This window comes from Manacus candei, unplaced genomic scaffold (genome assembly GCF_025592945.1).
Source record: "Manacus candei isolate 608988 ecotype Guabito, Panama unplaced genomic scaffold, ASM2559294v1 h1tg000078l, whole genome shotgun sequence".
In the NCBI taxonomy this organism is placed as follows: Eukaryota; Metazoa; Chordata; class Aves; order Passeriformes; family Pipridae; genus Manacus; species Manacus candei.
Genome location: NW_026138126.1, coordinates 3,320,418 through 3,342,795, shown reverse-complemented (window position 1 = coordinate 3,342,795; position 22,378 = coordinate 3,320,418). Strand labels below are relative to the sequence as shown.

The following is a 22,378-nucleotide window of genomic DNA, read 5'->3' as shown; positions in this document are numbered from 1 at the left end:
GTGTTGATGAAATAGAGCCAGGGAGGGCTGTGAGTGCCCCGTGGAATGTTCTTCCAGGTAATGAGTCAAGGCACTGATCGACCTTTACCTGCTGACCTGCATCCAGCTTTCTCCTGGACAAACACAGTTGTTTTACTTCGTTACAGAATCACAGAATCTCAGGATGGGCCAGGTTGGAAGGACCACAGCGGGTCATCTGGTCCCACCTCCCTGCTCATCCCAGAGCACGTGGCACAGGATTGTGTCCTCTGGAATGTCTCCAGTGAGGGAGATTCCACACCCTCTCTGGGCAGCCTGTTCCTGTGCACAGTTCAGAGGTTCTTCCTCATGTTCAGGTGGAACTCCCTGGGCATCATTTTCTCCCTGTTAACTCTTGTCCTGTTGCTTTGCACCACCGAGCAGAGCCTGGTCCATCCTCTGACACCTCTCTGCAGATATTTATACAGTCCATTCCAGTGTCTAATCACCCTTCCTGTGAAGAAATTCTTCCTAATGTCTCCACTCCCAGGGCACTCTGCCAGCTGCCTCAGCCATGTGGGCAAAGCAGGGCCAGGGAGGGCTGTGGGTGCCCTTGGAATGTCCTTCTATCCAAGGCACTGATCAATCTTTACCTGGATGACCTACATCCAGCTTTCTCCTGGGCAAACCCACTTATGTTACTTCATTACCCTAAAACTTGTCAAAGCAGCCTTCACCCAACAAAAGTCCTTCACTCAGTGAAGGTCCTTTCACCCAATGAAGCTTCTTCTGGCCTAGGATCAAATGTTTTGGCATCAAATACACCAAAGTTAACAAACCCCTGAGTGCAGTGTGTAAATCCTGAACAGCAGCCTGATCACTGTGGATCACTGTGGCCACATAAAAACTAAATCTACAGGAATTCTTTTGGGGAAAAAAAAAGGTATAGGGTGGGTGTTGTTGCAGTGTATCTCAGAGCTTTCAAAGTTCTTAACTGGAATTGTTTTACAGCTCTTGGACAAGCAGAAGCAGAAGAATTTGACCTCAGTCACTGCACAGGCTACAGAGTGGCCCAGCTGGAGCTGGGGCTTCCAGGGATCCTCCTACTCCCTCTCCTCACCACACAGAACTCCCTCAGCCAGTGTCTAGAGGTAAATGCAGGGCCCTGGGCTCTCAGGTTTGCCTTCAGTTTTTGCTAAATTTGCAGCATTAGTTCTTGGGGGAGGAAGGAAATGCAGAAGAGCAGAAGGAACTGAGAAGGGATGAAGGAAGTGACTGAAAAAAATTACAAGGTTGAGGTCCAAGACAGGTCAGACAGAAGAACAGGCACATCATTCATTGTTTCCAATTAATTTCTCTTGCCCCATTAGAAAAAAAAAATCATATGTAAGACAGCATGCAGGCACTCTGTATGTCCATTTCAGAACTTTGAAAGGGAAAAAACCTCATCTGAAAACATTTAAACTTCCAAGGGCAGATCTGTGGATGGACAGGCTGCTGTCACACACCCCAAGGAATGTTCCACTGGCAGATCTAAGCTCTGAAACTCTGACAGGTGCACAGTTGCTACAGGAGCTTAGCAAAGCTTATCTCCTGCTTGGTTTCAAGTGTGTTGTGAGACATGCTGCTGAATCTGAACCCTTTATTGAAACTGTGGTGATATTTCCTCAAAAATGAGCCTTAATTTAACATTTAACACTAATCCATGGAATTGTGGAACAGTTCCAAAACCTTGTGCTTTGTTACAGATGTTTTTAATACATTTTAGCAGTGTTAAGATTAAATAAAAATTATTAAAAGTTAATAAAATTAATTTTAAAAGTAAGTTACCCACCCCCAACCTTTTCTATAGAGAATTCAACTATGTTATGGTATCTCTACTGAAAATAACTGAAACTGGTCACAAAATCTAATGTTGCATTAAAAAAAAATCCTTTCTTAATACAGTTCCATTGGTGCAGATTTCCACAAGCTGTTAACAGAATACCACAATCCTTAAGTGATGTAAGTGGAAAAAAATGTGAGCTTCTTTCAAATAACAATTAAAGCTCTTCCCTCTTGATAGTGTTCCTGGCTGTTCTGTGCCTTCCAGAGTCCTCTTTGCTCTCTAGTTTTTTTTCTTAAACTGCTGCTCAAAGTATTTTCTCCTGTAACCCTCTCTCTCCTGCTCTTCCTCAGTCTGCTTTACTTTCAATTCCTTTTTCAGGACCCTGGGATTAAAATTTCATTTTTATGCCCCAATAGTTTCTCAACCAGAACAGACAGGAGATCTTTAAAACGTGGAATAAAGATCCAAAACAGCCACAGGAATTTCATTTTACCTTCGTTTCTTCCCATCTTTCATCTCCAAAGTCTTCTGAATAAACCTCAGCATCTTTTAGCAAGAAGTTGCCAAAAATTGTAGCAGTTCTCTCCTTTGAAGGAATATGGGGGGAAAAAAAACACCCAGAAAAAAAGCCATGAAATCTGTTTTCTTGCATCCTCAGATTATCAAAGTGCCTTGTTTCCTTCCCCCTGGGATGAATCCCATGTTCTGAATACAGTCAGGCAGAGAAAGTGGCTCGAAGTGTTCCCCTAGTAGGGTTAGGAAATTATTTATACATCTATAGAGAAGTTTTACAACAGGATAATGCCCTTCTTCATTCCAAGCTTCAGTCCAAAATTCAAGTTCCTCATGGATTCAGGGTCATCCCAATTCTTTAAAAGACACAGGGAGATAAAGAAAGAAAAACCCCAGTTCCACTGTATCAAGTAGAAATTAAATAATCCACTAATGCAGAACAAGGAAAGCAAATTACACCAGGCTTGATGTCTTTTGGATCATCAATTTGGATTCAATTATCCCAGTCAGGGGGTTTCCTCACTATTGGATCATTAATTGGATCTAAACCATCTTGTAGGTTGCCAGATGCATTTCATTATCAGGTTTTACTCCTTAAGTCTGATCTGGCCTTATATTCAAAGTATATAAGCAAAGTATATAATCAAAGCATATAATCAGAACTGTGTATATCTGTTAACTAGGGTTTTAAAGAAGGCAAGTGAAAGTTTTTAAGGATCTTAAACATAAGTCTTAAAACCTGCCTTGCAGCAGAATTGCAGTACTATAAAGTACTAGAAAACTAACCCAGAAAACAAAATACCCAGACAAAATAAAAACAATCCATGGCATAAGATGCATAACTCTCCTTTTATTACAACTCTATAATTAGATAGAGTGCCAAATGTCAAGGTGACACACAAATTACAAACTTCCCCAAGTCTCTAGAAATGACACACAAGCACATAAAGGGCAGGTACTAACACAAATCCTGCAGAACAACTGGATTAATTCCCACATCAGGAGGTTTGGATAAATCCCGATTTATCGACCCCAGGGCATGCTGGGAATTGTAGTCTGCGCTTCCGGGGCGGGCGGCAGTAAAACTGCTTGGGATTGGCTGGTGGGTGCGTGGAGCCAATGAGCGGACGGGATGTTGGGGAGTCGCGGTCTCTAGGATACGGCCGCGCGCCGCCCGCTCTGGCCTGGGTCTGGAGGAGCCGCCGCCGCCTCAGGCCGGGCGGTCCCGTCCCATTCCATTCCATCCCCTTCCATCCCGGTCCCGTCCCATTCCATTCCATCCTCTTCCATCCCCGTCCTGTCCCATTCCATCCCCTTCCATCCCCGTCCCATTCCGTCCCGTCCTAATCCATCCCATCTCATCCCGTCCCGTCCCATCCCGCCTTATCCTATCCCATCCCCGTCCCGTCCCCGTCCCGTCCCGTCCGGGATGGCCGCGATCGCTCGGGCCCCCGCGGGCCGAGGGCAGGTGAGGCGCCGGTGCCTCAGCTCGGTCCGTTCCTGGGCACGTGTTCGGCCGTGAGGGGAGAGATCTGTACAACCCCCTTTCTGCAGCTCCCGGACAGGAGGGTGGACCCGGGGAGGGGGGTCGGGCTCTGCTCCCAGGGAGAAATCAAGAGGAATCAGCTGTGCCAGGGAAGGGTCAGGTTGGACATCAGGAGGAATTTTTTCCTGGAAAGGGTGGTCAGGCGTTGGAAGGGGCTGCCCAGCGAGGTTTGGAGTCCCCACCACTAGAGGTGTCCAAGGAAGGACTGGACGTGGCACTCGGTGCTCTGGGCTGGGGGACAAGGTGGGGATCGTGGGATCTCGATGATCCGGGAGGGCTTTTCCAACCTCGGCGATTCTGGGGTTCTCGGCAGGGACACAGCAGGACCATCCCGGCCGGGCTCGGGGTGGTGGACACGGAGCTGGAGATGGCCGGGAGAGCCCCGTCGTGCCAGGGCAGGTTCCTGAAGGTGCGCGATGGAATGGCCGGGGGCAGCCGGCCGTGCCCGACGCCGGGAGGCACCGCCAGGGCAGGGAATGCGCAGGGAGCCCACACACGGTCCAGCTCAGTCCTGAGCAAAGTGGCTCAACTGGAAAGCAAGATCATGAGTCGGAAAAAGCAGCTGGAATCGCAGAACACTGACCCGGGCCTGAAGCCTCTGGGAGAAGAGTCCTCCTCCTCCTCTGCCTCAGGGCGTGAACACGGTGCCAGGGGCAAGAAGTACCTGAAGAATTCTGGTGCCACCAGGGAGAGCGGGACCCGCAGGGATGCCAGTTCTGAGGGAGAGGAAAGCATCCAAAGCCCTAAAAAGAGCGTTATGGTTAAAGAACAGCTGGATCTGGATAGTGATGGAGAGGAAATGACAAACTCCTTGGGGTTTTCCAGTGGAAATGGGAATCAGAAGGCTGTTCTGGATGGAAAGGTAAATACAAACTTTGCTGGATTATGTATTTTCATAAACACTTTAATTATTTTAATTGGTTGGTCACTTTTTATTTAGATAACAGCAGATACTATATTTTAAATTTGCATTTGTGGCTTGCTCATGATAGGATTCAGCTTCACTTCTTAACATCTTAAACCAACATCTTAAATTGCTCTTATTTTACCCACAGTGATTTGTGTTCCTTTTTAGCACTCTAAACATAATAATGAAGTAACACTTAAATCTGTTTTTCATGTTCTTCAAAAGAACAAGACTCCAGTTCCACCAGGAAGGCCTCCTCTGTCTCATAAGGAAATTGCACCAACAGAGTTACCTAAAGCATCTTCTTTTCACAACAAAGACTCACAGAAAAGTGTTTTTAGTAGAGTTAATTCACCAGCACCTTCACCCACCAGCAGAAACCTGTCAGGACATACCACGAGCTCTTCCATGAAAGACAACACTGTAAAGATTGCTCTGCCTAAACCAGGCTACACCAAACAAAGCCAAGAATCCCTTGGAAGTGACAGAAGTGAAATAAAATCATTAGATGAATTATTCTCAAATGCAGATGATGCAGAAGATCCAACCAGCAGCAGCTCAGATGGTGAGTTTTCTAAAATACGGTCTCAAGAAGAGCTGGCATGAATTGTACTGATAGTCTGATAAATTCACTAATAAACTGGGCAAATAATCACTTTGAAAGGATTCACTGATGAAATTTTACATAAACCAAGGCCTTATCAAAGTAATTATGTAGATCTGTTTCTTTTTTTCTGGTGTAATAGGTTTGTATTTTCCTTTGCTTTTGACTTAGGTTGGGTTCAGGTTAGTGCTGCTGCCCTGGGTGATGTTATGATATCAAAACTAGTACAATATTTAGAGCAGTTTTCATGTATCAATGGGACAAAGTACCAATGGATCAGAATGAGAACAGCTGGAAATGAGGGGCAGCAAAAATCTCTTGCACTTGAGGCAGCAGACCAAAGGAGGAAATTTAGGAGGAGTTTCTGCCAAATTAAAGATTTAGAGTGTTTGATTGCTATTACCTTTTAGTATTACACTTTAAACTAGGAAGGTAGTACTGATTTTTCCCCTCTTTTCTCATTTAAGGGGAAGTGTACTGTAACTTTCATGCAAATCCTCATGTCAATGTGTCATTTGATTGCAGACTTCAGACTGAATATCCTGAGCCTTGATGATTTGGCCCCAGATATCACCAGTGAGGCAGCAGAATTAAAGCAGAGTGTGAGTAGGAATTCCCTACTAACACCTATTCCCAGTCTGCCTCTGTTGGGTGGAGGTTCTAAAATAAATCATTTTACAGGGGAAAGACATTGAAATGACTCAAGAATCAAACAAATATGTGATGGTGGAAGAGGATCAAGCTTCTCCTGAAACAACCAATGCAGCAACTGGTGTGAATGATGAGGATGCTGAAAAAAGTGTCACTGAAGCAGAAATCTCTGAGCATTTAAGTGGAGTTTCCACAGATCCCCCTGGACACAAACAGGATTATCTTGATCAGGATGAGAGGACTCTTAACTCAGAATACTCTGAAGACTTTGAAGGGTCTCTGTCTACAACAGACAGGGAGTCTGTGCCCAGGGTGTCAGAGGGACACTCTGGAGAACACCCGTCCTCAGGCTCGTCCCCCGTGGGGACCCGGGAGCAGCACAAAGGGGGGCACCCAGTGACTGTGAGGGACACTGGGGTTCAGACAGCAGAGCCCCCCTTCACCTACTGCTGGGCAAAGGGTGAGTGCAGAGCAACTTTTACACTTTTATATATGTCAGCCCCCTTATTCTTAGTTTCAGTGCCAGCTTCCCCTTGCTGGTGCTAAATTAAAAGCTTTCAAAGCCCAACACTTCAATCTGCTGCCCATAGAAAAGATTGAGATTGAATGCCATGAGAACTTAGAACTGGTTTTTGCTTAAAAAAAACCCCACAGGACCCGTGGCTGGGTGAGTGTTGGTGACAAAGCTCACAATAGCACGAGTAATACTCTTCAGTGGAATTCAACACTCTGATATCTTTACTATTGTAAATAATAACTGTAGTGTTACTAAAGTGATTGCTCATCGTGGAGTTCTCCTTTTGCAGTGCCTTTCTCTCTTGGGAAAGCACTGTGGCCCCACGACAGGATCAGATGTGACCTTTCACATTCCCGAGGAGGAGCTCCCTGCCTGTGTCTTTATTTCAAGGAAAAAGTGCTGAGAGCCACTTCTTGCCCCACTCGAGGAGGAGAAAGTAGAAACTCAAGTGTGCTTGAAAACAGGAGCTTCTTTTGAGTACAAAAGTCCTTATTTTTACTCTGCCTAGGGTTAGAAAAGATGCCTTTTGCAGTGGTAGGTGTTGTGAGCGGACGAGTAAAGAAAACATGGGGGTTCTATAACTATTTCAGCATTTTTTTGGCTGACAGAATTCCCTGTTAGGCTCTACAGTGGTTTTAGGGCTGGTTTTGGGTTTTACAGGGTTTCTTGGGCAGCTGCTGTCCCAAGAGACTGTCCCAAGTTGTAGCACTAAACCTTTCCAGTCTCTCTCCCCTGATCCTGATGTTTCCTGACACACAGACCCCTCTGCAGTGCTCAGCCCACCTGTACGAACCAGCTACGTCGACCCAGTGCCTGTTGCCAGTCAAGTCATCAGCATGGATGCAGTAGAAGGTACTGAAAAACACCTTTACCCTTCTGTTATTGTTGTTTTCTGTACCTAAGCCATGCTTGGCTCGTTCAGCCCCTGCTGTGCCTCACCACAGCCCCTCCTGTGCCTCCCCCACAGCCCTGACTGCCTACAGCCCCTCTGTCCTCCTGCTACATTCCATGTGCAAACAGCACTTGATGCTGACCCAGCAGTTTGTTGAGAATGTTCAGCACCTTCACTCATCCCTCGTGGAGTCCTTAGAGCATGAGAAGTTCCACTACCACAGCCTGGAGGAGGCTAAGGAGGTATTTATGACAGACCAGACAGACTGAGCAGATACTCCTTTCCAGATGCTTCTGGTATTTGCACCAAACCGAGTTTCTTTGCATATTATTAATTAATAAGTTGTGGTTTCTTACTGTACTAAGGCTAAAGTCTTGCTGGAGGCCATGGTTTTGAAAGATTAAGCTTTCTGCTGTAGCATTTGGCTGTCCCCAAACAAGCAGGGATCTTCCAAATGCTGCAGCAGAAGGGTCACTTTCTGTTGCTAGCACAGCAAAGTGCAGGTATCTTACAGGTATCTTAACATGGAGATTTATTATTTATTAAATACTAGAAAGTAATTATCTAGAAAGTAATTAATAAATAAAGAAATTTGTGTCTTAACTTTTTTTCTTTGCAGTACATCAAGAATCACAAATCCCCACCTCTAACACTTGAACAAGCCCTTGAAGAAATTCAGAGAGCACAGGAGGAGTAACTGCTTTGACTCTTTGAACTTTAACTTTTGTATTTACAGCTCTAAGGCTGGAACAAGAAACCTTTCCAACGTGCACAGATAAAAAGTCAATAAACTACATACTGGAGGGATTTGTACAAACTGCTACGTTAGCATAAAGTACAAACTGCTAATTATGATATATCATTTACTTTTCTATACCTGAATTTTTTACTCATGTACATGATACAGGGATAGGCAGGAACCTTCAGCCAGATTATGTCAGTAAAAAAGAAGCCAACAAAACACTTCTCTCTAAAGGGACTGTGGTAAGTCAGCAGGGTGTGCATGTTTATCCTGTGGAGTGTGAGATCTGTGATCACATCTGTGATCGTGCTAGAAGTGAAAGTCTGTACTGCAGCCCCTGAGAAATATAACCCCAGCAGAATTACCATATCCTGACTTTAGTGCCATTATCTGAACAGTGTTTCTATATAATCAGCCTTGTCAGATCACAACACACCCAAACACACACCAAGTTAAAATAAATTCAAAGAAGGCTTCTAGTCAAGGTACAGGAATCCATTTACTCCGAAATCTGAGCTGCCATTTTATTTTTTTTTATTTTAAAAAAAAGTGTTTATTGGAAGGCAAAACAATAAACTTCACAAGTTGGTAACATACAGGTTGTTGTATGCTGATTCACAGACAGGTACAGTTCCACAGCTACAGTAGATCTAGAACAAACTGATATTCCACCATAGTAACTGGATGGTTTTAAGAGGGTTTTTGCTATACAAACAAACAACTGGAAAAGGGAACCACCACACAGACCTGGGGACTGGGAGTGCAGTGTAAGGGCCTAACAGCTCTAGCTGGTGGTCTCTGGAAACAGTTACAGAAAGTGTTGTTTCTTCCCTCATTTAGATCACAGGAAGTTTCCCAGAACGTCTCATTGATAGAAACTTAAAAGAGAGCGGAGAAAATGGATTCTCTTCTAGTGAACTAATTAGCTTTTATTATTAAAGGGTATGTACAAAAATATAAAAAGCTCCAAGTCTGTCTCCCGTTACAAAGCATTGCCCATCCCTCGAGAGCTGCCCCTCGTGTCCTGCCCAGAGGTGGCTGCAGCAGCTGCTGTGGGGCCTGGAGGTGGGTGGAAGGTTCTAAAAGCTCGCACAGTGCTCAAAGGTCACCTGCACTGGAACTAGATGCTTCATCCCCCATTTAGACATTAGGATACACTGCTCAGCATCAGTCTGACTTGATCCCAAGGCAGCACCCCTCCACTTCAAATAGAATTAACCTTTTGAGAGAAATAAACATACATTATGGAACTAGAGAACACACAACCACATCAGATCACGTCTGTATTCCACGGGAATGAACGGGGCACAATCCTGCACCGGGGGCACACTGACTGGGGCTTAGTTCTGGTATAAAATGGGGAACTAATTAAAAAATTTTGCAAGATAAATGGAAGTTTTTAAACTTGCTAGACATGTCGTGGTAACAGCTGGCCTTTTTTAAACACTAAATGACAAGTGTTGAAGTAACATGTCATAGCTTTCCATTTTTCACCATAGTTTTAAAAAGTAATTCATTTGTCACTTCCTCCAGACTTTAATCCGGATTTTTACAAGTTTAATGTTTTGTAGAAGATGCAAGACATCTTTCTTCAGAGAGTCTTATTCGGGTGGTGGAGGGTCTTGTGTTTCACGCTTCACTGAAACAATAGGGAAAAGAGTTCTTACACATTCCACAGTCACCTAAGCTGCCTGAAATGTTTCATGGAATGAGGGCTCTGTGATAAGGAACTTTTCCTTGTGGGCTTTACTTGAACCCATCTGACTGCACAGACCTACTGCAGCCAGAGGCAGAAGTGACTTTTCACTGAGCATGCCAATTTTTTTCCTTTTAGCTGTTGGCAAGGGCAGTTTTTCGATGTATCACAGACTCTCTGCAAAAATCCATCATTTGGGTGATTGTCTTCATCTCTCACAAACACCTCCACTTTTTCTGAACCCTTCCTGCACTACAGGGAATTTATTACCAGCTCTGGCTTGGGCAGAATGTGGCAGTAAGGTAGGAAAGTCTGAGTAGGGGAGGGGTAACAGTAAGTGTGGTCTCAGTTCCAGCCACACGGATCTCCCTGCTGTGGCCCAGCTCCCCCTCCACTACCTTTGTCACTGCTCTGAGTTTTTGAGGGGTAACAATCAAAGCTGCAGGTGCTCAGTATTGCAGCCAGCAAGTGGCTTATGTAGAACAGGCTAATTAATTAATCTTTCAGAAATTAGAACACAACACAAGGCCTAAAACCAACACGCTGGGTCGATCAGAGTACACGTCCACTTACCTGTTGTTTTACTGTATCTGTTACGTTAGAAAGAACTACGAGTTACTGATATTTTGACTTGGTTTTACAGTGGACAGTAAACAGGACAAAATCACTACCAAGGCCACACAGGTTTGTAAAGTGCTGAGAAGCATCACTTACATTCATCCCTGGCCTTCATGCGGGCGATAAACGAGTAACTCTTATTTCTTCGGTAGTTTTCGTAGGGATCGTCCAACGCAACTCCTACTCCTTTGTACTGATCCCATTTGTCTCGGATATCCCCTCCTTTAATTGGATCCTGAATTCCTTGTTCCTTGGCTCCCAGTCCACCAGATCCACTCCATCCTGCAGCAAGGACACATTGCAATCCTGTCACTATTTTTTTTATTACTAAGTTGTGAAGACAGACCAACGTGGAAATTTTGGAAACGACCAAAGACAGCGTCGGTTTGATGGGAACAGCCAGCCTGAAACAACAGATGAACTGTCCCATTTATTTCACAAGCATTAATATGCAAGAGATTCCAGGAGCTGACAGACAGCAGCTCTATCCCTAAAAACTTTTAGGAGGGCAAGAGGAAAGGCAGCACAAACTCAATCTATCTGGTCAACCCTGCTGACCTGCACTGAAATACCTCAGAGGTAGGTCAGTTCTGTCTGATGCCAAACTCACATCCCTGTCTTCCACATCCTTCCCAGAAAGGCAACCACCACTGCTCCATGTTCTAAATACTTGTATCACTGAATATCCTTATGCTGACCTTGGAATGCCATGGGGTAACTCCTTATGAACATGCCTTAATTATACCCAAGAATTCAGTGCCTGAATTTGTTTCCTGGCTTGCGTAAGATTCCAGAACAGCATCTTACCCATTTTCACTAGCATTTGATGGCCTTTGTTTTCTTCTCCAAGTCTTGATTCTGGTATAGGAGGCCCAGAACTGGAGCCCAAACCAGCAGAAGAACTAAGGAAATAAGAAGAACAAATTAAGAACCAGTGGCACCACTCTGACACAATGCAAGGTCAGTTCTATTCTGTTAAGCTTTAACACCCAGCACAATCTCAGTCACTCTACTAAGGTATTCTTTAATAAAGCCATTGGATTATGGAGTTGCTGATGCTTCTCACACCTTTGACACCCCTCTGCTTCTCAGCACAGGGGAAATCAAACACTGCACTCTTCCCAATGGAGTAGGTCATTCCTCCTCCTCCCAAGGAAGGTGTACAAAGCCTTCATAGTTACACACTGTTTTGTTGTAACAAACAGCCCCCACAACAGAGTAATGTTCTCTCTACAAGCACACACAGCAGACAAACTGTTTCTAAATCTGCTTTCCACCTTCCTCCCTGCTCTTTGTTGAAATGCTTATTAATTAGTGGGGGTATCCCCCGCTAATGAGGCAGTGCCCTTGCTGGGGCTCTGTTCCCAACAGCCCAGGGAAGAGGGGACAGGACTAAAGCCGAGCTTACGGAGGAGTGGGGCTGCGGGAGCGGGACCGGCGCCGCCGTCCCGGCGAGTACGACTTGGACCTGGAGCGGGAGCGGGAGCGCGAGCGGCTGTGGGAGGAGCGGGACCTGCTGCGGCTCCTGGAGGAGAGAGCACAGACATCAGAGCAACACCCCCCCGTTCCTCGGCCAGCCCTGGGGGTGGGTTTGTCCCACCCCTCGTTCCCAAGGTTCAGCCCCACGCGCTGTACCTGGACTGCGAGCGGGAGTAGGAGCGGGAGCGGGAGCAGGAGCGCGAGCGCGACCTCGAGTAGGAGCCGGAGGACTTCGAAGATCGGGAATTGGAGCGGGAGGAGGAACGACCTCGGCTTTTAGAGCGACTGCGAGACCGAGAGGGCCCACTGCACAGGGAAAAGGAGAGGAACCCCAGTGAAAACCCTGGGAGGGGCACCACAAACACAAACCTACTTCTGATCAGATTCAAATTACACACAAGCACTGCAGTTCTGCAGTGAAAACTGCAGTGTGTCAAAAACTACTTCACAGAACTGCAGAATGGTTGGGGTTGGAAGGGACCTTAAAGCCCCATCCAGTCCCACCCCTTGGCATGGGCAGGGACACCTTCCACTATTCCAGGCTGCTCCAAGCCCCATCCAACCTGGCCTTGGACACTTCCAGGGATGGGGCAGCCACAGCTTCTCTGGGCAACCTGTGCCAGTTCCATTTTCTGCAGGTTAGACAAAAATTCCAGCCCACTGAAACTCAGTTATCCCATGAACATGTTGCTGAAGGCTTTCCCTCTGCATTTGGCTCAGATGAACAGCAGAAGGCAGCAGACAGGATCTCTCACCTATTTCTCTTCTCCTGACCTTTCCTCCGCCTCGCTCTCATTTTAGCTCTGAAGAATTCGTACAGTCCATTCTGCTCCCAGCCTTCACTGCAACAGACCAACCACACACAGAGCTGTAAATTCCATTTACACGGCTGTGAGTTCCAGTTCAACGGCGAGCTTCAGGATTTTCACTCAACTTTGCATGGAACAAAGGGCCTCCCCAAAAACAGCCTCCCCAATCTCAGTGTAAGATCAAACAGCAAGTGCAGTTACAACACAACAAGAGCATCAGGAGAACCAAGACACAGGGGAAGGAGAGAGAGGCACTTTGTGGTTTGAGACACCTTCTCAGGGCATTTTCCTTACCACATTGTTAGCTACACCTACTCTTACCTGTTTCTAGGCCTGTCATGAGATGGTGGACTATAAAATGCCTCAACCGCAGCCAGGAGTCTCTCACTGGGGGGCATTGGGGGTGGAAGACGTATATCTTTAGGATCTAAAGGTTTATACTCATGATCTTCAAGCTGCCGGAAACAAAACAAATTACATTCGTGTCACGTGTCATGGGGTGGCTACCTGAAGAGATAAATACAGGTTTAACTGTGTAGGGACCTCAAATTTCACTAATGGATTAGAAAAAAATAGTCCAGAAATAAGGGTTCTGCAGGTGACCCAGTGCTTTCTGGTGCTGTCACTATTGTGAGTTCTATGAGAAAAGGCAGCACTGCACAGGTTGGAGCATTAAGTGGATCACCAGGTGGATAAAATGCAGATCTCACCCACCTTTGTGCTAAGGTGGCTGGATGGAAGCCTGGTGTATGCTGAGAGTAACACAAAGAGATGGAAGAGGCCTGTCTGTTCATCTCAAACACAAAATGCATAAATGTAAATATCCCCAAAGATGCTGATACAGGTACAATTCCTGCTCTCCATCATTCTTTGTGTATATAACAATTAATAAAACATCTTTGTGAGAATTCTGATTACCAAAGACTGCAACACAGTGGCTACATCAGACCTGTGAGGTCGCTCTGACCACCCGAAAATCACTGGGGATTTCCACTTCCTAAAGACAGGGGCCAGATTTTCAAGTGCAAATTAGTCTTTCGCATACATGAGTTCCACCAGCTTTCTCTGGCACAAAAACACTTGAAAACCATCACCATTTTCACCACCTTCTCACCCCACTCCCGTCCTTACACCCTCCACAACTTCGGCTACGGGGTTGTGGGATGGATGGATTTGGAATTATAACCATCCCACGGGATTTGGATGTTTCAATCCCACTGGAAGCACTTACTTTGACAAGAGGAGCCATCAGCCCAGCAGGAAGGTCGAAGTAGGGGACGTTTGGCACCAGGCTGGGATCGTCGTGGTTCATGTGAGGGGGCCCTTGGCGCCGCATGTGGGGGGGCTGCCCGTTAAACCCATGGGGGGGAGGCCCAAAATCAGGGTGCTGGGGCCCTCCCCAGGGAGGGTGCTCGCTGATCCCAGGGTGAGGCAATCTGTGACCAGGATGATGATGAGGAGGTCCAATTTCTGCAGAGTGGGAGGGTTAAAATGTTTTATTCGGCTATCGAGAAAGGAAAGCAATCAGAGATGGGCTTCAATTAGTGCACTTATCCTAAAAAACAATCTTGGCAGATCCAGCAAAGCACCAGAACTGAAGGACTAATGACCCTGAGATGAGCTCAGCTGGTTAGAGCGTGGTGCCAACAACACCAAGGCTGTGGGTTTGATCCCTGTGTGGGCCATTCACTTGAGAGCTGGACTTGATGATCCTTGTGGGTCCCTTCCAACCCAGAATATTCTGTGATTCCATGACCAGAGGCTGGTACAGGTCCACACTCATGAGTGCCTTGCAGTGCATCTCCCTCCACTCTCAAGACAAGAAGATCCTTCAGCCCTAAGCCACTGCTTCCTTTGGGACACGCTGTGGTCAAAAGTACCACAAGAAAGACGCATTCAAGGACAAAATGTTTCAGATGCAGCAGGGCAGCTGCTGGTGGGATCTATTTCTGAAGCTAAGGACACAATCATGGCTTAGCTTGGACCTGTAATTAGTTCTGTCTCTGTGCCAATTCAACATATATAAAGGGATAAATATGGCAGGAGTTGACTCACATGAGTAGGTGACAAGAAAACACTTTGTTTAAAGAGGCATTTGGAGAAGAAATAGAGAGAATATCCTGTTAAAATAAGGAAGTGAGTGACCAACCACTGATGGACGAATGCCATGAACGCCAGGAGACCCTGCTGAACTCACTGCACTACACAGAGAAGAATGCAAGACTGAAAATCAGTATCTTCCACAGCAGGACCCCCAGTTTTTCCAGGAGAAGCCACCACAGCCACTGCCCAACCTCGAGCCGACACAGTTTGACTCATCGTCACCAGACCTCGAGCACAGTCTGTGTTGTCATTGCTTCACTGCCTTCCTAATTTCAACCATCTGGCTTAGTAGATCCCTTCCTCCAACAGCTTTACATGAAACAACAGATGTTTTAAATCACCACTACAATCCAAAACCGAGCATCTTGTTCTGAGCTTAACCCTAAACTCCCTCACGACAAGAGGGAGTTCTCCCTGTTCCTTTACCTCAAGGAAAAGAAAAAAATTAACCTCTACTGGAGAAGTTAAACACAACCCTAAATATATAAACTCTAATATATTGGTTTTCAGTGTTTTTTGGACTTGGAGAATTGAGAATCTTTTAAGCTTAAAATAGCAACTCCTACATAGAAACATAATGGCTCTTCTATACCACTTGTCACACAGAACCACAGTGATCTTTGGCCTTTGCACTGATAAGGATCATTCCAGAATAACTGTAACTCCTGCATGTGAATGGAAACTACATGGGGGTAGAAGTACAGCAAACTTCCCGAGGGAAGCAGTGCCTGGCTGCAATCCCAGACATTCCAGTGTTCCAGTGAGGGAACAAACCCAACCAGAAGGGAGAACTGGAGGTAGGGATCATTTCACCACACACTACCAAGCCACACAACATTAAAGGCAGGTAATTAGAGAGCTTTTCAGTCAAAAAAAAAAAGGAAGAAAAAGGGTATGGATGAATGTATGCACAGGAAAAAAATCCTTCCAGCCTGTCTTCCTCCAACTTCCTCCATCTACAGAGGGCACAGCTCTCCCCAGCCCTCATCTATGGCCTGATGTGCAGGAGATTAAATTTACAAGCAAATGCTGCTTCTCACCTTTGAACTCATTATTTTTTAAGTGAAATAGTCACAGAAGAGGTGCCTGTAGAGATGCTGACTTGAGTTTGGATTACAATTTCTATATGCAGTAGGGAAGACTCAAAAAGCAAGGAAGCATCCAACTCTGCAAGTGTTTCCTACCAAGTTCTCAGCAGCAGCTTCCCAAACCCCCAAAATCCAACATTCCTCAGGAAAACCACAACAGTCCAGCAAGGATAAGCCGTCACCCCAAAGCACTGCATAATTTTGTCATGGCAGTTAGAAAACCTGGCCTGGTACACACTTTACCTTGAGGAAAATCCCCCTGGGGGTAATCAAAACGATGAGGATAAGGAGGCCTTTCAAAGGGATGGCGAGGTGGGAAATCATCCTGCATGAAGCGAGGTGGAAAGCGGTTGAAATTATGCGGATGCGGGGGCTGGTTGAATTGGGGATGTTGCTGATGTGGAGGAAATGGGCCTCTGAAGTGAGGTGGCCGCTGCATTCGAAATGGAGGTTCCCTTTGGCCCCCACCCCATGGAGGTTGTTCGTGCTGGTTGTTCCACGGTGCTTCAAACTGGTTGTTCCAAGAAGGATCAGGCTGGTTGTTCCAAGGGGTCTCTCGCTGGTTGTTCCAGCCTTGATCTCTCTGTTCGTTCCACATCCCTTCGTGGTTGTTGTTCCAGGGGGGACAGTGAGGTGGTCCCTGGTGGTGAAGAACAGAAGCCTGGTCATTAGGCTATGAAAATAAGGAACACAACAACAATAATGTACTTTTTGAAGTAAATACAGCCCATAGGCAACATGCAAAGTGAGAGGACATGTAAATACAGGGTCTGAACAACTGCAGCTTCAGAGAAAAGATGGAAAAAGACCAAACTGTTCCTGGACCAAAATGCTCTTGTTCATAGGAACAGTGTTATGGTTGACACACTGAAATATAATTAATACTTTGCCTTTATCTGGGCTCAGAATGACAAAGCTTGGCAGTTGAATCCGGATTTCTAACTTTCACAGCTTTTCACTGCACTTCCACAACCAAGACGGGCATCCCAGACCTCCACAACCAAGATGGTCAATCCAAACCTCAACCAAGCTGAGCATTCCAAACCTCCACAATCAAGAAAGTCAATCCACATCTCAACCAAGCTGGTCAACCCAAATCTCCACAACCAAGACAGTCATTCCAAACCTCCACAACCAAGACAGTCATTCCAAACCTCCACAACCAAGACAGTCATTCCAAACCTCCACAACCAAGACAGTCATTCCAAACCTCCACAACCAAGACAGTCATTCCAAACCTCAACCAAGCTGGTCCAACCAAGTTTGGTCATTCCAAACCTCAACGAAACCTCCACAACCAAGCTGAGCATTTCAAACCTCCACAACCATGCTGGTCAACCCAAATCTCCACAACCAAGATGGTCATTCCAAACCTCCACAACCAAGATGGTCATTCCAAACCTCCACAACCAAGATGGTCATTCCAAACCTCCACAACCAAGATGGTCATTCCAAACCTCCACAACCAAGATGGTCATTCCAAACCTCCACAACCAAGATGGTCATTCCAAACCTCCACAACCAAGACAGTCATTCCAAACCTCCACAACCAAGATGGTCATTCCAAACCTCCACAACCAAGATGGTCATTCCAAACCTCAACCAAGCTGGTCCAACCAAGCTTGGTCATTCCAAACCTCAACGAAACCTCCACAACCAGGCTGGTCAACCCAAACCTCCACAACCAGGCTGGTCAACCCAAACCTCCACAACCAGGCTGATCAACCCAAATCTCCACAACCAAGCTGGTCATTCCAAACCTCCACAACCAAGATGGTCATTCCAAATCTCCACAACCAAGCTGAGCATTCCAAACCCACACATCTGGTTCCAGAACTGTTTCTCACCTGTTGTTGACCCCATGGTGCAACAGGGTGAGGTTGGTCAAACCAGGGTGGTTTATTTGGGGGGATCTGATCATGAGATCCAGGCCCACGAGGTCCTCCCGAGGCAGGATCCTGCACTCCAGACCCAGTTGTGTCATATTCTGTAGAACCAGCCAGAGGCAGCTGAGATTTGCCATCATCTGAAACAATTTGGAGACTACTATAAGCATCAAATCACATGTAGTTAATAAAACAACAGCACACCTACATCAGGCTCCAGCTGAATTTATTCTGCAGAAATCTGTTACTGGGAGAGAGGATTTCTGATCCATTTAACATTCCATTAACATTCCATTTAACATCTCTTTGTGGTTTTTTTTTTACATTCAATCATCAGACTGAAACCTGCTGCAAGGCTCCAAACAGATCCAGGTTTTCCCCTGAACCAAAGCAGCCCAGCACAGTGCCTCACTACTACAAAAGGAGCAAAAAAATCCACCTCCCAAGATTGTCACCCCCTGATTTCTGATTTCAGGTCCCAGATCTGGGCAGTACCTGCTTGTGAAACCGGAGCAGAAGGTGGAGCTGAGGCTGGGGCTGCTGTGGGGGCTTGAGGGGGAGGGGTTGATTTCACCTCGTTCTCTAGGGGGGGGATTTGGATCTGTTGTTGCTGCTGCTGCTGCTGGGTCAAACTGTTCACAAACTCTTCGTGCTGAGTTTTCAGGTTCTGGATCTGCTGCTGGAAGGCCACTTGCACAGGCTGCACAACCGTTGCATATTCAGTGATCAAATTTGCCTGATAGAATGAAAGAAATGAAGAACAAGTGAACTCTGCACCTGTAACACTTGCCCTATTTGCCCATTCAGAATTCCCTACACTGTTCTTCACCCTCTCTCCCAGAAAATGTCTGAGGATGCAGGATAATGCTGGCAGAACTACCCAGCCTCACTAGGGAGCTCTGTGGAGTTTTCCAAAATATTCTCTGGGGGCTGGAACCCACCACTCTTATTAGTGCCTTCCCAATACAGCTCAAATCAACAGCATGCATTGTTAATAATAAAAAACAAACAGTTCCTGCTGCCACAACAGTTTTTATGCTCAATATATCCAATTTAAAGCTGTGATTTCTTGTTTCCTTTTGACCAAACATTCATTTCCATGGATTGTCATGTTTGTACAGGACTGTATCAGTCTGTATCCTGCATCCAGCACTGTATCAGCACCTGGATTATTGAATGTCTGAAATAACAAGGTTGTATTTTACATTATTAATCCCTTGTAAACAACTTCAAGGGGGTCAGGAAATGAATTTTTCCTTTTGAAAGGTTTAACATTTCCTAAATTTGTTTTATATATATATAAAAAAATAATAAAACTGTTATTTTTGTGGCTAACCTGGTACTGGCCAAGTCCAAGAGCTGGGCTCTGTAACTGCTGAATAATGGACTCATCAAAGTACCCATTTTTCTCCCACAGTTGAAGAAGCTGCATAAATTCAAGAGTGAAAGGTTTTTAGAAATTATGAACAAAGAAAAACTGAGGCACAGCATTTTTAAGTCTCCAGCTTTTCATAAGACCTTGGATTTCAGCATTTATTTTTGAACCACTGAAGATTCAGATCCATTCATCACCATTAAAACTTTTAAATAAAGCTTAGGTACTTTTAAGTTCTAGTTTAAACAATCAGATCAGAAAAAAAATCTCAGTGGTCTTCTCCCATCCCCCTATTTGTGAATTTGCACAGCACCAACCTAACAAAGCAAAACTCACAGTCAAACTAAACCCAGATACTCACTCTGGCAATTTTCTGTTGCTTATCCTCCTCCACTGCTAGAAAACTGGTGCAATAAATAGGCACAACCACCTTCTGCAAAGCAGCCAGAAGATCTCGTGCTTGCTTCCGTTGGCTTCAAGAGAGCAATGGGAAGAGTTACCTTTTCCACTCTAACAGAGTGCATTGGAATATTCAAATCATCTCAACTTCTGCTATACTAAAAGTAGTGGATGCATAAAATACAGAGTTCTCTCCTTTATATTTTTACAGTAAAGTCCAGTCTGGAGGAAAAATACACAAAGTAGGTGAAAGCTAAATCTGATCACTGAAGCACTGGGTCTTCGTGCCAGCTGGGGGCATCTTAAGATGTACAATTAAGAAAATTAATAAATTAAAAAGTGACCAGTCAAATTAATGTGGTATCCAGGAGAGAGACTTCACCAAGTTAATCGAAATGAGCTCTCACCAGTGGTGCAGAACATCATTGATCAGGTAGATGAGGTGCAGCCGCAGTTCAAAGTGAGCTCCCTCGGCTGTGATCCGGTTCCGCAGGTGCCCGGCCATCAGCTCACAGTGGGCAGGAGACTTGGCATTGCTGAACATCCAGTTCTTGCCAGCCTTGGAAAAGCAAATTTTAAATGTTTCCAGTCAGACTGATGTGTTCACATCACCTGGGCTTCCTACAGCTCTGAAACAACTGCGAGAAGGGCAGTTTTCGGGTAATGGCTTTCGCCTCACCTGCCACACAGCACAGCAACAAAGCTGCTCTTAACTGTGCAATCTCAGAATTAAAGGAGCCCACAGCACCCCCAAATCCCTGGGCAGGTTCAGGTCACTTACTGAGATGGCATCTTTCGTACAAGTGTCAATTATTGGCTGCAACAAGTTGTCAAACTCGTTCATATCTAACTGGGTTTCCTCCAAAACCTTTTGCATTTGTTGCTCGATTGCAAGGGCTACTGCTGATGTGACTTGTTCCTGAAAAAAAACCAGAAGGAAAAAAACCCCTACATTATATCCAACATTCTTGTAAAGAATGACTCTGCTGTGTCCCTGTTCTCTTGGACATAAGTAACTATCTTGAAGAACAAATCATATGACCACATAAAAATGTTTCTGTTATTTGGTTTGGAGAAAAAAAAGACTCTCCACATTCTTCAGGAAAAGTCCAGTTCATTTCCACCTCTAAAATCTATCATGGAATAAAAAATAATTGCAGGAAGCTCCTAAATGTAAGGAACATAATAAAGGCACAAGAACTCTTCAGTTTGGTTCCCAACAGCTTTAACAGCAAAACAACTCCTGCAAAAACCAACTAGTTGGTTGCACACAGTTCCCTTCCACCCTTAATCAGATCCAGCTTGGATTCCACACTGGAATGTCTTGCAGATCCCAGCAACCTGCAGCATTAACCCAAGATTAAAGCAGAATAAGTTGTGACTGCTTTAAAACCAACAAGGTTTTTCACAGAGTAAATAAAATGGTTTTAATCACAGATCAGTCTCCCCAGCACAACCTGCACATCAGATAGGTCCATTCTAGGAAGATGATGGCATTTGCCACAGAACAAAAATAAGGAAAGCAAGATTTCCTCTCCTTTCAGCCACCACCACTCAGCAGGAAAACCTCCTCTGCCCTTTCATTCCTCATTCATACAGCCACTGGCAGCCCGGGATACACCACAGGTGAGTGTTTCTCTCAAACCAACCTGTCTCATAGCGAGGAGGTGCTGCTCCTGCTGCTGCAGGTTCCACTGACTCTGCTGGATGAGCTCCTCCACGGAAGGGGTACCCTGGGGGGCCGGGATGGGCGCAGCCGGCGGCAGCGAGGGCTGGGGCAGGGGCTGGATCTGGGCAGAAGCCTCGATGTCTTGGCTTTGCTTGCACAGCACTAGCAGACAGAGTAAACGCGGAAAGTAAACCTCCCGGAGAGCTCTGCCACTGCCGGCCCGCAGGGGACACGGGGCTGGCTCCGAACCGACCCTCCCTCAGAGGGTCTCCAGAACTGCTGGGACAAGGCTCCCAGGCACAGGGTGGGATTGCTGGGGCGTCCTGTGCAGGGCCAGAGTTGGGTTCCATGATCCCGATGGGTCCCTTCCAGCTCAGGGTATTCTTTGATTAACGCAAATTCGCGGGCGGATGGTGCCAAAGGGGACAGTCACCAACTCCCCGAGCGCTTCCAGAGGGGCAACTCCAGCACGAGCGCAGAGCCGGCGCTGCTGGGCTGGCCCCCGTGTCCGGGAGGGCTGTCCCGGCGCTGAGCTCCGTCTCCCCGCTCCCCCTGCCCGTCCCCAAGCCCGCCCGGAGCCCCGCGGGGCAGGAGCGTCTCGGCGGGCCGGGCCCGGGCTGAGCTGGGGGGGCCGGGCCCCGACCCGCCGGCCCTGCCCGAGCCGCGGGCCCCACTCACGCTGCTGCTGCTCCAGCGCCAGCTTGTACTTGTAGTAGCCGTAGAAGTCGCCGCCGAAGAGGAAGGAGAACTTGGGGTTCTCCTTCTGCTTCTCCATCGTCATCTTCTCGAACTCGGGCCCGTTCCGCGCCACGAACTGCGCCAGCTTGTCGATGACATTCCGCAGCTCCTGATCTGTGTGGGGAGGCGGCGCCGTCAGGCCCCGGTCCCTCCCGGTGCCCCCGTTGTGCCCCCGGTTCCCCCCGGTCCCCCCCGGTCCCGGTCCCCCCTCACCCTCGGGCGGCAGCGGCATCTCCATGGCCGCGGGTCCCGGGGTCGCTGGGCCGCGCCGCACCGACGGGAGTGCGACACCCGCGCGGCCGCGCTTTACGGCCGCGTCGCTGTGGAAACGGCGCGCGGCGCCGGTCACGTGGTTCCCCC

At 46.6% G+C, this 22,378-nt stretch overlaps 2 protein-coding genes across 3 annotated transcripts; one reads left to right on the top strand and one right to left on the bottom strand.

The window, feature by feature from the left end:
* The first annotated feature begins 174 nt into the window (after positions 1 to 174).
* CUNH19orf44 (chromosome unknown C19orf44 homolog) lies at positions 175 to 8,734 on the top strand. Its single transcript, XM_051810531.1, has 9 exons — positions 175 to 317; positions 970 to 1,109; positions 4,159 to 4,707; positions 4,978 to 5,317; positions 5,882 to 5,958; positions 6,038 to 6,467; positions 7,284 to 7,376; positions 7,492 to 7,658; positions 8,036 to 8,734. Exons 1-9 carry the CDS (start codon positions 254 to 256, stop codon positions 8,111 to 8,113), a joined length of 1,938 nt encoding a protein of 645 aa, XP_051666491.1. The 5' UTR covers positions 175 to 253; the 3' UTR covers positions 8,114 to 8,734.
* CHERP (calcium homeostasis endoplasmic reticulum protein) lies at positions 8,671 to 22,372 on the bottom strand. 2 transcript variants are annotated; one of them, XM_051810529.1, is made up of 18 exons: positions 22,232 to 22,372; positions 21,959 to 22,132; positions 21,261 to 21,442; positions 20,393 to 20,530; positions 20,019 to 20,170; positions 19,574 to 19,685; positions 19,174 to 19,263; positions 18,333 to 18,573; positions 17,799 to 17,977; positions 16,195 to 16,591; positions 13,992 to 14,230; positions 13,082 to 13,215; positions 12,707 to 12,793; positions 12,108 to 12,257; positions 11,881 to 11,997; positions 11,280 to 11,374; positions 10,569 to 10,754; positions 8,671 to 9,797 (listed from the first exon to the last, which is right to left on the bottom strand). In XM_051810529.1, exons 1-18 carry the CDS (start codon positions 22,254 to 22,256, stop codon positions 9,760 to 9,762), a joined length of 2,736 nt encoding a protein of 911 aa, XP_051666489.1. In that variant the 5' UTR covers positions 22,257 to 22,372; the 3' UTR covers positions 8,671 to 9,759. The 2 variants fall into 2 exon arrangements, with proteins under 2 accessions (XP_051666489.1, XP_051666490.1); XM_051810530.1 differs by having other exon boundaries at positions 8,671 to 9,377.
* Between the last annotated feature and the right edge of the window lie 6 nt (positions 22,373 to 22,378).